The 14961-nt window shown below is 33.4% G+C and overlaps 1 protein-coding gene across 1 annotated transcript in view; it reads left to right on the top strand.

Annotated features, from left to right (window-relative positions):
• The window catches only part of CNTNAP4 (contactin associated protein family member 4), a 216820-nt gene that overhangs the window by 153256 nt on the left and 48603 nt on the right, over nucleotides 1-14961 (top strand). Inside the window, exons 10-12 of the mRNA XM_053931894.1 lie at nucleotides 5438-5609; nucleotides 11761-11867; nucleotides 14087-14206. Of these exons, the coding sequence (XP_053787869.1) occupies nucleotides 5438-5609; nucleotides 11761-11867; nucleotides 14087-14206 (399 nt within the window). The remainder of the gene's footprint in view (nucleotides 1-5437; nucleotides 5610-11760; nucleotides 11868-14086; nucleotides 14207-14961) is intronic.

Raw genomic sequence — 14961 nt, forward strand, 5'->3', positions numbered from 1 at the left:
AATTCTCTAGGAATATCAACAGTCATCTGTCATCAAGAGATTATGTTATTAATAACATGTATTGTTACTGATAGAGTGGAATAGGTTGTTCTGTTATTCATATATTTCTTTTGGGAATGGGCTGCATAGTAGCAATGATAAACATTACCTGAGTGCGTTGTTTGCCTAATGCTTCCTCTCTTTTAAACATTAATGGTTGAATTATTACATTATTAATTATTTATTAATAATTCTCAAATTTCTGAGAAAACTGAGAAGGTTATCCACAAAACACTAAATGAGTATGGACTCAGTCATTGTCTACAGATCACTTCCCTTGAAACAATAGGTTTTAAATAAATTTCATGTTCACAGACAAACTCTTAGTACAGTAACTGCTACAGGAGCACTCACATTAATTTTCACATCTGGCATCTACCCTGTTATACTAAAAATACTCCTTGACTTGGCTAATAATCAACTAAATCAGATAAATATGCAAAATATTAGCCTTGAATAACCTTTCTGTGTTGGTTCAGGTTACCAGATCTCTGATCAGGTGATTTTCACCATTTCAGGGTTGATGACACAGATGAACAGTTCAGAATGGATGTGAAGTGTTCTGGTTTGAAAGCAAAACCAGTGAGAGACTCCAAGTCAGAAATACAATTTACTGGGAAAAGGGAAAAGAAACAAAATACATGTAATAATACAAAAGGAAGACCACTGACAAAGTCAGAATACAACCTGACACCCCTTTGGCCAGTGTGTTGGTAGCAGTCCGAATTGGAGTGGCTGCAGTCCTCCTGGAGCAGCAGATGTGGTTTCTGTTGGAGCAGTGGTCCTGTAGAAATGGTGCAGTCATCCAGTGGAAACCCCAGCTGTGTCCTCTTGGAACCTGTGGGAAGGCTGCCTTTCTGTCCAAAAATCCCAGAATACATCCCGGTGGGAATGCTTAGCTCCTCCCCCCTGGGCAGAGCATCTCACAATGGGCTGATGTCATTCTGAGTCATGGGTGGGTCCTTGATCACCTGTTAAACAGAAATGTCTCCTGGAGGGAGTTATCTCTGAGCCATGTGGCAAGACATTGATGGGCCCATTAACAGGAGATAAGGAAAACCGATCAGAAGACGATGCTACACAGATGGCAGTATAAAACATCCTGCTTCTCAATATCAGACATGGGGATTTACAAAAAGCAGCATATTCAGTTAAGTTGTAGAAGGGTACTTCTATTTGTGTTTTGCAGTGAGGAGAGGGCAAAATAATTCCATACTGGAAGTTCCAACTGCATATCCACCCTTCAGATTCTCTGATCTCAGCCTTATCACTGAAAATTGCAGCTCATGCATCTCATACAAAGTTAGGGAATGCTAGAAGTGGGTTTCTGAGTTTAGAAAATTCTTTTTTAAATTTTTATGTTATATGCCAGTGTCAAAATGCAGACAATGCATTTTTACTTTCTTTACAAGTTTATATTAATATTTACCATGTTTATGCTGTTTGTTAAAATATGAGTAGCAGCCTTTCAGGGGAGAAGTCCTGGGGACACAGTGATTTGTGTACTTGTTTTAATGAATACAAATTATACAGGAAATCTGTATGTTTAACTAGGAAAATATGTAATAAATATGAGAATATTTTAGTGTTATGTCAGCACAATTTCTAGTCATGCCATCATCAAGGATGTCTAACCTCTCACAGTTCTTGTAATAAAAACTCACTGCAACTGTAAGGGAAAATGAGATCATTTAATATTGCAATAAGCACATAATATACATTTAATGATTAAAGGATTTCTTTTTATCTTTAATATCCAGTCTACAATTGTAAGGAAACACAATTTAATGAATGTAAATGGTAGTTGTCTCTTCTCTAACAGAAGACAATTTTTGAAAAAGAGACACCAAGAAAAATATCTGAAACATAATTTTGTAAAATAGCTATGCCAAAAAATTGTAAACTTTTCCTGCTTGCTCTGGCCTTTATTTACTTATTTATTTGTTTGTTTATCTATTTATTTATTTAAGCTCTACTGGAAGTATTTCATTCTCAAATGAGCATCATATTTTTCACCAGAAATGACAGAATTTATGTTGCCAGTCAACTGTAGAATGCTGTAAAGCATGTGGTTAAACCTGTAATTAATTTGTCTAACTGTGTGTGGTGCTGAAAACTTACCGTGCTCTTATTTTTTACTTTTGCAAGTCCACATATTTGTTGTTCATAAAGCAACACACCAAGTAGATAATAAACATTTGCCTTTAGAAACATGATAACAATTTTGAACAGTTTGGTTCCTGAGCAGATTTATACATACTGCAAGTCTATTCACTTGTAAAATTTCAGTTTTAATGCATTTTCTAATCTATATTTCTCAAAAATATATCTATACTATTTATGTTGTTGCACACTTATTTGAATATATTTAATAGTTTCCACTGTTGTTTTGTTTTTCTGTATCATAAGCCTCTCCACTGTCTTTACAGGACTTCAAAAGAACTCATTAGCTCTGTGGAATACAAAAGTTGTCTTAAAACTCATTGCTTCCTAACATCCTAAAACAAGAAGGTCTTCAAATGCTGTGAACCAGAATGCAGTTTTGTTTGACTAAAATCAAAGGATGACCCTTGTGCATCATTGCAGAAACAATAATACCCCTTGGAAGAAAGACAAATAAAGCATTGTAGTGCAGTGTTTAGTTGACATTGGGAAACACTGCTCAATGTACATGTTTTAAATCAAATCAGGATTAAAGCAATTTATTTATTTACTACAAATGTTTACTTATTTGGCAATCAGTGAACAAGGCATTTCAGGACCAGTAAGACAATAGATAAACCACAATATTAAATTCTTATGGAGTGTGTACATCCAGATGGTATGTAGTCTAGGCCTCAGTTTTAAACAAGTCTGATTACATAAAATGTACTGGGATGTGACCACTCAAGCCTTGTACAACTGCAAAGATAGAAATCGTATAACTTCTTGGGGCAGATTGTTCTGATATGGACCACTGTCACAGTAAAAACACTTGTTGCTTGTGTCTTATGCCTTATGATCCAAATTTGTAGGTTTTTAATTTTGTCCTTTGCCTCTTGTCCCATCACCGTATATTGCTGGAAGTACTTCTGCTCCATCTTCTCTGTGCTGTCTTATCAGATAGCTTTATCTTCTCTTCTTAACACTGAGTAGGCCCAGATCTCTCAGCCTCTCCTCATAACTGCATCCAACTTCCAGCCACCTTGGAGACCTCCTCTGGCCTCACTCTAGGACATCAATGTCCTTCCTCGCCTGTACTGGGGAGCCCAGAACTACAGCACTCCAGGTATGGCCTCACAAGTGCCATGTAGCAGGAAGAACCACTTTGCAAGACTTGCTGACTATGCTCTTGGTAATACGTCCAAGAATGGCATTGGCCTTCTTGGATGTATTCTCTTCTACAAGAGCACTTCTCCAGATCATAATCCACTTGATAGTCACTAGGATCTCAGGCCTCTCTCTGGACAGTTATCCTCCAGTTCGGATTGTTGTGTGGACTTGCTCCATCTCAGATTAAAAATCTTGATCTTGTTCTTAATGAATTTCATGGCATTCCTGTCCAGGTCCCTTTGAGTTGCAGCCTTGCTCTCCAACATTTTGTCCCTGCCTCTGTTTCAGTATCAGTTGCATGCCTGCTGGAAGTGCATGCTGCCTCATGGTCCATGTCATTAATCAAGACATTAAGGTTGTCACTACTGATCTCTAAAGAATCTTCTGCTCAGTGATCATCAGCTGGATTTCACAGCATCAACTGCCTTCTTATCCCACCCATATATTTTGTGGATATGGTGATAGGGACACAATATAAAACTGTCAAGTCTTTGCTAAAGTCATGGTATGCAATGCTCAGTGCTCTCCCTTTATACTGTTCATTACTTCAGCAAAGAAAACAAAGACCTCAGTCAGGCATGATTTAACCTTGAAGCTAAAGTTAGCCAGTTAACTTCTTGTCCCTTGCATGTTTAGGACTGGCTTTAAGAAGTTTTGCTCTGTGAATTTTCCAGGCACTGTGATAAGAGTAATGGCCCTCTAGTTTATTGAAGATGTGTGTAACTTTTGCCATTATCAAGAAGTTAAGCATATTGCCAAGACCCTTTGAGGATTAAAATGTTAATGAATTCACAATGACAATGGCAATTGTTAAAATGGCATTGACCAGCTCCTGCAGCATGCTCAGTTGCACCTTGTTCCTTTACTGTGTTCCTTTACCATGGATACTACATTTTTTTTTTCATACTCTGCTAGGATATGGGAATCCCAAGGACCAGTTTTACTAGTGAAGAAAAAGACCTTGAAGGAAACAATTCTTCTCTAGACCCTTGTCACTAAATCCCCTGCCCCATGTGATATATGGATAATATCCATAATCTCTTTAGCCTTCCTTTTCTTGCTGTGGTACCTACAGAAAATTTTTTGTTGCACTTCAACTCCTTGGCAAGTTTTATCTCCTCTTCATTTCCTAAGTGCATTCCTAGACACACAGCTTGTGTCTTTGTATTCCCCTCTGTGTTGCATGTCCCTGCAACCACATTTTGTGTGCTTTATTTTTGTATTTGCACTTACTCAGGAGCTCAATGTTGCAGGCCTCATGCCACACTTGATTAACTATTGTGATATTGCTATGGACTTCTCTTTTGCTCTGAAGAGCTTTTTCATTGAAAACTATCCAGCCCTTTTGCTCTCCAAGGCAAATTTTAATGGTATCCTTAAAACAAATCCTGAACAGAAAAATATTGGCTCTTCTGAAGTCAAGGGTTATAATTCTGGAGTTTATTTCTTTCTCTCTGTGGCTCATAAACCACAGCTTCATCTTCATGTTTGCTGTAACCAAGGCTGTCCTTGACCTTTACTTTTTCAACCATTTCTTCCTTGTCCATGAGTAGCAGGTTCAATGGAGCATCTCTCCTAGTTGAGTCATTCATTGACGGTCTGCAACAAGAAGTTTCAGTACTTTACAAAATATTCCTAACAGCTGATAGAGAAAAATCACTGTACTTAATAACTGGGTTGTTTTGTTTTTTTCTTATTTGGCTTCAATTGTGACTTAAAACTTGTTCAAATCATGTGCCTTTGTATTGTAATCTAACATTCTGGGACTAAGATCTCACAGTCTACCTGTTCATATCTTGATTCCACTCATTGCTTTGGAACTTTTGTTTAAGATATGCTTTTAACAATTTTTTTTTGTGATATTGTGGCTTTGTGATTTTGCATATGCTTTAAAAACAATAAGACTGCAGAAAAGTATTTCTTTTCAGTCATACAACCATGGCTTATAAGAAGAGCTTCTGGCTAAAGTCCTCCAATCACAAAGTTTAAAATGTGTGGAGGTTATAAAGTCCAATTTACTTTTGGAGTATATAACATTTTTCAATAAAATATTTATTTTTAGCTCCAGTTTTTATTTTTTTTTCAGGCTGTCCTAGCAGTGGAAACATTTCTGAATGTAATACCTCATTTGGTGGTTTTCAAGGGTGCATGCGACATATTTTCATTGGTAACAAAGCAGTGGATATGATCTCTATTCAGCAAAATGGTTTTGGCAATTTCAGTGATCTTCTCATAGATTTATGTGGCATTACAGACAGGTGAGAAAATTATGTTTACTCATTAATTTATTTATGTCTATGTTTTGTTTCTAATAGTGATTTGATTACAGAACAGCACAATTACAAAATGACATGCTGTTTCTTATGTAAGAATTCAGAAATCCAGAATAAATGCAGAATATGTAGCATATAGCAAATAGACTTCCTTTTACTGCAAATAAAATTAACTTTGATTAGAATTATTTTATGTTTCTGACAAATTTAAATAGCTTGCTTTCTTTTCAAATAAGCTGCAGACATAAATCCCCTGCTGCAACCTGTAACTCTGTCCACCCTTTAAAATACTATGTTTTTTACAAGTTACTGCTATTTCCTATATTCTACATCTCCAGAAACACAATAGATAATATCCATCACAGTGAGTGAGCAATTGCCTTTTAGACCATGGTCAGAACTAATCTCATAACTTGCAATTAGCATCTATCTAATAGAATGGCTAGTTGAAGTGTCTCTCCCCAAAAGGAAAGTCCCTCCCCAAAGAGGAAAGACTGTATACATTCCCAGAAATATAAATGCTTGAAGGAAAGACATTGCTGACCTTCAGTGTAGTGAAAGCAGAGGGGATTGCAGAACAACACAAGCTGCTGAGAAGAGAGGGAGCAAACACACAAACCGTCAATGGAAGGAGAAGTTTTATTCTGTAGACTCCAGAGAATGCAGTCACAGACAGTTATGTTGTCTTCAATCCCAGTGTTTTACTTGGACCCAGGTGAAAGGCTGTACTGAAAGGACACAGCAGGCAGAGGGGAATCATGTGCTTTTGAATAATTCTCCCTCACTTTCTATATTTCTAGTCCTCATAAAGTGTCTTTTGATTTCAAAAAGTCTATCTTTTGAATTACAAGACTTTTCAAAAGTTATGTCTTTCTGGGAAAACACTGTAGGCAGAGATCTGCTTTAACACAATAGCAAGTTTCAGGATCAGTCACACAACCTTACTTCTGTGACCTGCAATCCATTCCTAGAGATGACACAGTGTACAGCTATCCATGTTCTTATTTTAGAAACAGTCACTAGTCCTTGTACATGAAAGATGGAAAAAATACTAGCTATTTACTTAATTCTTCATAGAAGTTTAAGGAGAGAAAAGTTCAAGACGGGGATAAAAGTTCTGCCTACAATGTGATCCTTTCAACTGTGTTTGTAGTGTGTATACTCACTAATGTTTCTACACCTATCATACATTAAAAACATATGCAGTTAATATAAATAAATATAAATATAAATATAAATATAAATATAAATATAAATATAAATATAAATATAAATAAATATAAATATATAAAAATCTATCTATCTATCTATCTATCTATCTATCTATCTATCTATCTATCTATCTATCTAAAATGACTGTGCTAATTTATCCCTTACTGAGCTAATCCTGACTTTGCAATAGGAGTTTGGTCTCAGTCAAAACTTCAAAACTTTACTGTATGGCTTGCTAGGGACTTACACTTGGGACAACACAAACATTGATGTTTCTTTTTACCTTTCTTTCATACTACTGCCTTTGACTTATTTTCTCACTTTTCAGTCATAACTCTTGCATTCAGCTTCTAAGGCTCTGCATCACTACTGTTTTTTGTACTCTGGAATTGAACTTGTTTCTGTTACACTGCTTGTTTTCTTGCTTGTAAGAAGACAAAATCAGGAAGAGAATCAGGTCAAAAAAATCAAATGTGAGAATCTGCATATTCTTTAGTCAAACACATTAAAGGATATCTAAGCAAGATTATGAGAGAAAAATATCACCCAATTGACTCACAATATAAATGATACCAATTTCTGTCTGATTTACCATGAATTTTACATTGTTCTCAGTAACTTTGGACCTCCTAAAATGCTCGTCTCAGAGTTGCAGTTTAGAAGCCATTTCCTCCTCCATGAACACAGACATATCTTACCAAATTTTTTAAGGGAAGATGGTACATTTTTTTAAGTAGTGATTCCAGCTATTTTCCATTTTGAATGGCCATAAGATGTAAGTTTGTACATGTAGCTTTTAAAAAGATGGTACGTGCATAAATAAACAATAAATTATGTTTAAAGCCACTATGTAAATCTCAGTATATATAAATCCAACATTATTTGGAGTATACAAGTGTCAGAATACTTAACTCTTACTGCTTTCTCACACTTTATTTACTTGAGCTTATATTACTTTCATACTTCATCAAAATTATGTGTGTTTTCTCAAGATCAGTGATACAAAAGGAAAAGAACATCTTTATGAGAGATTTTTAGTTGGTTGGTTTTGTTTTCTCTAATATTTGCTAGTGTTAGTTTATGTCTCTTCTTCTATCTTGACCATTGTAACTTTCTTGCATTGGCTCTCAATCTAAACAATGATTTAGTTTTCAGTTCCCCATCATGCTAAGCATATGTTTTCCTAAGAAATTTAATCTACTCATTTTTATATTTCATTACCCTCATTGTATTTTTTTTCAAAATAGACGGCTTTTAAAAATCCTGTCTGGTCTTGTGCTGTCTTGCTTCTGGGACTATTTGTTTCCCATTTCCACGCACAGTCTCATTTAATTTAATATCTGCAGCTCATAGTTTGGAACAAACTTCATGTCTCTCTTTATCAAATTAATTCTACATCTCACCATAAATCCCAGGTGATAAAGCACATATATTTGGCAAAATTAAAACTGCTTACTTGTTTTAAACAATATTTAAATAATAGCTTGTATGATCCTGTGCACCATATTGTTTGAGAAAAAATGCTTTCTTTCTACCATGATTTATAAATGTCTTTGAATGCCCTAAGCTGATGAGCATTTTGGGTCCCTGATAGTAAATATCTCCCTACAGGTGAGCGCAAACAAATTCTTTCTTTGTCTTGGAGTCTTTGTGCGAGTCTTTACATCTTCAGTTCCAAATCATGAAGCATGGCCCAAATTCCAGAGTTATTGACAGCTTTTGTAATAGAAGTGATTGACACCTAAATGTAGTCTTTTTATATTAGTTTTACACATTTAAAGTGCATAAAAACAAAATTTACTCTTTGCATAGCAAACTGATTTATATGTAATAGTAAATAAACTAAAAACAATTTTATTTAATCCATTATTTACCTCATATCTACGTGTTTAACATATGAAGAGTGTTCTTTATAAGATTTACAGTCTTCATGGTGAGATGTTTAGTTAATAATTAATTTTTCTAAATATAAATTATTAACTTTTTTATTCATTTTATACAAACAAAAACCATACTATATTCCTATTTTCAGTTTTCTCAGTTTGATAAACTTTCCAATTCCTTATCCTAGTCTTAAATTATGACTGTTTGCAGTTATCAGTCTTTCCATGATCCGTCATTTAGCCATTTCATTACATGATATCTTTATATTGTTTTATTGCTCATGTATCTCTTATACATGCAAACAATTCCCTTCATATATTTCTCCTTAATATTGTCCCTCTCAGCTCCTTTATCAATATATATGGGTTTAATAATTCTTAATTAGCTATAAGCCATTCAAAAAAAAACACTTTAAAGGACACAGTGTCATTTAAATACCTTACAAGGTTAGCATATTTAGTCTCTAAGGAGAGAGTATCAGATGCGTCTGTCCTAATTATACTGAGCCCTACACAGAAACATACAATTTCCTACCAGGAGCTTTTGCCTTTTTGTCCTGGCAGCAGCATACAAAAAAAGGATTGAATGGGTTTATGTCTTTAAGAACAAAAAGCCAAAAATAAAAATTATGATCACTGCACAGTTCTGAAATAATTTTTTTCACTTTTTTTTTAATAAGCTGAAGAATGAAGAAATAATAGGCATCAAAAATGGAGCAGTCATTTGCTTTTTTAAAAGGATATTTTAGCCATAATTTAGAACAAGGATAAAGAAATAGTATACAAAAAATGTGTCTAGTTGAAGATTTGACATACAAAGTTCTTATTTTTCCCTTTCTTTATCAAAACTATATTCATATTCTGGATTCGCCTCTCAATATTAATTTAGAGTTATAAATAGGCTGCTGCCTTGGTTTAAAATATTACATAATTTTCAGAAGCCATACACTTAAAAGCATATTATCAAGAAATATGTGGTAAATGTTTAATCAGCTGGTGCTTTTCTGATGATTAATCCAAAAATTAATTTTTATAGATGAAGTATTAGAAATACTGTTTCAAATATGAGTAATATTTTTTTTTAGAAAATGAGCTTGTTCAAAGAAAGGTGTGTTCTAAATCTTGCTTTGGGGTAAGGTCATAGCATATAATGTAATTTACATTTACTTTGATGTAGCTAGTGGCTACTTTCTATTATACATTCTGAAGCAGAGGAAAGAACGTAATGTTAAAATATTTAAATTTAATGGTAAAATTATAAAATGGTAAAACTATACTCTTAACTTGTTTTCACTTTCATTAAGATTGGTTCAAGCATCATCAATTTATTTGAAGCTTTTAATCTTGTGAACAATATTAGGGAGATTAATTAGTAGGGACAGGGAGTCAATACAAGTAAAGACTATGCAAAACAAAATTTTTGGATATTGTCTTTATCAAAAAGCCATAAGACATAAAGTGTGACTGAAATAAAAGCAGACCAGCTGTCAGTGAATGCACTGAAGGTCTTGAATGGCAGTTTTGCTAGAGATTTGTATTTATAATAACTGATGATTTGTTATACCTATAGAAAGTAAAATAGAGCATTTTACTAAGAAACATTAGTATGCATATTTACCTAAGAAACATTAGTATGCATATTTATGTAATTCTGTCAAACAAAGTATTTAAAATCAAAAAGATTGTAAGCCTGGTGCCTAAATTTTATCTTCAGACTCCAAAACAGAATTAATTGAGACATATATCATCTGTTGACTAATCTTAGGAATATATTTTTTTGATTGAGAGAATAGATACAAGATTAGCTGTTTCACTGCCAAAAAATGTCACAGATTTCCTTGAAAATAGATGACATCTATCAGTTTATTTACTTTACCTATACTTCACCTGCTACTTCTTTTTTATATTCTCTTCCATGAAAACCACTTATCCCTGTTTATAAATGTGATAGAAAGATAAAATTCTTTGAGTGACATGAGCAGCGAATGTGCAAAGACCCTGAATTATTTATAGGGCAGATGTGTGAAATACTGGACTTTCTGCAATCCTAATTTAATATTCTCCTAACGATTCTTGGATGACTTAAAAGGTATTTTAACATCCTATTAGTGTTCATGGGCATGTTGTTTTTGTTAGTTCTTTTTTTCCTGTGGCTAATGTCAACAGTAATGTCATTTTACACTTTCTAACCTGTATCATACACATAAACTCAGTGCAGTTAGAATGTTAACTAATTTCTAAGGTGAAAAGCTAGTTAATAATTTGTTAAAAGCCAGTTAATAATTGTTTGAAGTGTGCCAATCTATTTCAATATATTTTCAGCTGCATTTATAAAAAACAGATAATTTTTTTTTCATGTCACAATTATTTTATACCTTAGTATAGTGCTGCAGTCTTAAACACTAAGTTACAGGTAAATTCTTTTTTTCAGTCAACCACTGTATACTTAGAAGAAAGTAATCAAAACTCTTCAGGATCTTAGTCATATTACCAGAATGGAAGCTGGCTTTACAAGTAGTTAGTTATGTTGGAACCAACATACTGAACTCTTTCTAAGATAGAAAGTAAACAGGATTTTGGAATAAGGAATAGATGTCAGGTGCTGTGGTCAGATTTATTTGTTAGGTGATTTTTTTATTATTATTTTTACAAGAACAGAAAGAAATCTGTTTTGATACATGTTGTTGAAGCAATCCCAGTCATTGTAAAAGTTGCCATTGAATTATCAACACAGGAACCTTTCATTGGTTTATTAGGCTGTATTGAATTACGACCAGTTGAACGCTAATAACAATTCTGCATCTTACACCATATTTCTGTTCTCACAAGCTTGTTATATAATTAAGATATTTTTTATAAGCAAAAGAAATACCAGGGAAGAAATTATCTTAATTTTATTTTACTTACATTGGCATTCTTACCAATGACATTTATGACTTCCTTCACATTATCCTTCTTTTCCAGGATTTTGCTTTTCTTGCTAAGTACAATAGTAAGTGAGGAGAAAAAAGAGTGAAAATACACATTGTTTTTTGTTTTAGGTGTTTGCCTAATTACTGTGAACATGGTGGTGAGTGCTCACAGTCCTGGAACAGTTTCCACTGTAATTGTGACAATACTGGTTACAAGGGAGCTACTTGTCACTATCGTAAGTCTAAGATGCTTTCTGATTTCTGACTATGCTTTTACTTCTGATTGAATTTCCTCACCACAAAACAAAACAAAACAAAACAAAAAGACAAAACCAAAGTAAAAAATATTTGAACTTATCATTCATAAAATGTTTTCAGTCATAAAAATATTCATAATTTGGTTTGATGAAAGGCCTTGGCAACTCAAAATATATAAGAAAAAAAAATAATTGAAAGTTTAAGTTTTTCTTTTACATTTTTTGTATTTTATATAAGGTAGTAATATCCTGTCTCATCCATATAACTCCACTTTCTGAATCAGTGTATCATTTACAAATATGGTAAATTCATCTGTATTCATCAAAACAACTAATATTTATTATTTCTGGGTCAGTGGAACTACATGCATGTCCAAAGGTAATCCTGTGCTAAACCTCAAACACATGTTTATGTAGTTTGCTGGATCAGGAAGTAGATTACAAGAAAATAAAATAAATACGTTTTGAAAGCCTAATTGAATGTAACTTAGGTAGTTTCACAGAAAATGCTTTACTTTACAGAACTACTCTCAGCATGTTTTGGGAACATAAAATAAGTACGTTGGCTTTCATTACATCCTATAAGTAAAAATTCATAGACATTTACTGTTTGTTTTTTTTTTTTTTTTACTACTAAGATTGCCCTAATCATCAGATAAGCAATTCTATACTTATATATTGTCTATATAAAATCTATACAATCCTTTTTGGCAGTTTTTACAAAAAGAATGTATGTCTACCCAAATGGGGTTTTTTGAGAAATCACTGATTTTAGAAGACTGCCTATTTAAATCTTGCTCATACAAAGTCAGCAACAGTCATAAATAACAGAATTAACAAAAACTGTGCAAAATAGAAAATATGCCAATAGTAGAGATGATTTTGAATACCATGTTGTACCCCATTAAAGTCTGATGAGCCCAGAGTGAAGATGAAGGTGATTTGATTCATTGCAATTTGAAAAGTCACAAATTGAATCATGTGGTGGTGTCTATGAGGACAGAGGGAGGCTAGGGTTTCCTGATGATTAGGACTTAATGAGAAATGTAATAATATGTGTTACCATTTTTTTTTAATTGTCAAAAATAATAATGAATAACTGAACTTTTGTCATTTCTAAATTTAGCTAAAAGTATTTACTGTAAAGAAGCGTAAAATTGCATTTGAAAATTGCAAAAATTGTTATGGATATTTCATAGAGTAAGTAAAAGGAATGGTTTGTCTCTTTTTATTGTTGTTGTCATATAATGTCAGTAACCATCAGGCAAAAAAATAGAAAGATAACACTATTTTAAAAAATAACTTATTAAAAAAAGTATAGTACTCATAGCTACTTTTTATGATTAATCTAATAGCTCATTCTTTTTGGCAGAATTTTTTAAAGTTTTGATAAATGATATAGTGCAGTGTAATTTTGAAATGAACAATAAAAACATGACTACTCAAAAGAAATATAATAGTTAAAGGAGAATTTAGATTAATGTGTCTAGCTGTAACATTATCATCATGTCTTCTGAGATCCAGTTATAGAGTTGGACTCATACATCTTTTTTTTCTCAGATATTTGATATATAAGAGGTATCACAGATTTTTTTTAGACATAGACTGATATAAAGTATACATGACAGGGAACCAAGGAGCTGTCATTTTGTCTTTGCTAATTTATTTCTTTTACTGAAATCTCTGACAAGTCACTTGCTTTTCCATTTAAAATGTGAAGAAACTAGGAAGTGTGAAAGCCAAAAAATGCTTACCCTTCTGCTTTACATTGCAACAAGAGCAGCTTGCAAGCAAAAATCTGATTTGGTTGAGGTAGTTAATGGGGGTTTCCTCAAAATCAGATTACCATTGTCTAAGTAATACCCTTGGCATTCTAGCATTTTTCAGCAATTTTTCAACCATTTACTTGAACATATTTCATGTTTTTATCCCAGAGGTTTTGGGCTGGAAACACAGAATAAAATGCTTAAAAATGCACCTTGTGATCTCCATGATAAATAAAACCAAATATGCTTAACAATTTCTAATAAAGGCATAGTTTTGAGTGCATGATTTTTTTTCTCATTCTTTAGCAGAGATAGCACACACTCACCTTCTTTTCCCAATGTCAAGGGTCATGCACATTTCTTTTTTTAAATTCCCTGAATAAAATGTAAAATCATGTCATTACATTTGTGATGGAATATGTTCTTTTACAGCCATCTATGAGCAATCATGTGAAGCCTATAAGCACAGAGGGAACACTTCAGGCTTTTACAATATTGATTCAGATGGAAGTGGCCCCTTGGGACCATTTCTTGTATACTGCAATATGACAGGTGAGGTGATAAACTTCCTTAACTTACAGCTGTGACTGTGTGCATGCTCATTATATTGAAACTCGAGTTATCAAATAAGAAGTCTCTGCAGTTTGTGAATTCTATGTAAACATGAACAACAAAATGAAGGTGACTCATTAGCTCAGGATATTGGGCAAATAATTAGGCATAAAAATTAGAATTAAACAGGATTCAGGCTGTGAAGCTAACACAGCATTCCTGTTATGCTTTGCATAAATGGGGCATGTGTTCCATAGGGAGACAATGTCATACTAGTTAATTTTTGGGGAGCAGTTTTGATTTCACTGAAGTTGCAGCCTCTTGAGGATACTTAAGAAAATGAGAAATGTTTTATGAGAAATTTTCTGACTTTCCCCAATAGCCTCCTGAAAAAATTTAATTTAGATCTGGCCTTTGTTGGGAGGAATATTGATATTAAACTTCATCTTTCAAATTGCAAGATGATCTTTTGGAGAACACAAATGCAACCAGTGGGACCCTTGCAGCCTCGCTTTTGGACACCCTCTTTCCCCTCTGCTACCTGTTTTTTTAATCTGATCATGTATATAACTAGAAGTTTCAGCTGTCAGAATCACTTTTTGGACTGCTTTTAACAAAGCAGTTGATGTTATCTCTGTATGGAATATGGTATATTGGTATATGTCCTTTCAACTAAGCTTAAATTTAAATGGCTTTTTGGAATTTATTATTACTGGATTTATGGCTGTCTCTTTCACAGTTTACTTAGCTCATTT

This window comes from Vidua chalybeata, chromosome Z (genome assembly GCF_026979565.1).
Source record: "Vidua chalybeata isolate OUT-0048 chromosome Z, bVidCha1 merged haplotype, whole genome shotgun sequence".
NCBI classification, from domain to species: Eukaryota; Metazoa; Chordata; class Aves; order Passeriformes; family Viduidae; genus Vidua; species Vidua chalybeata.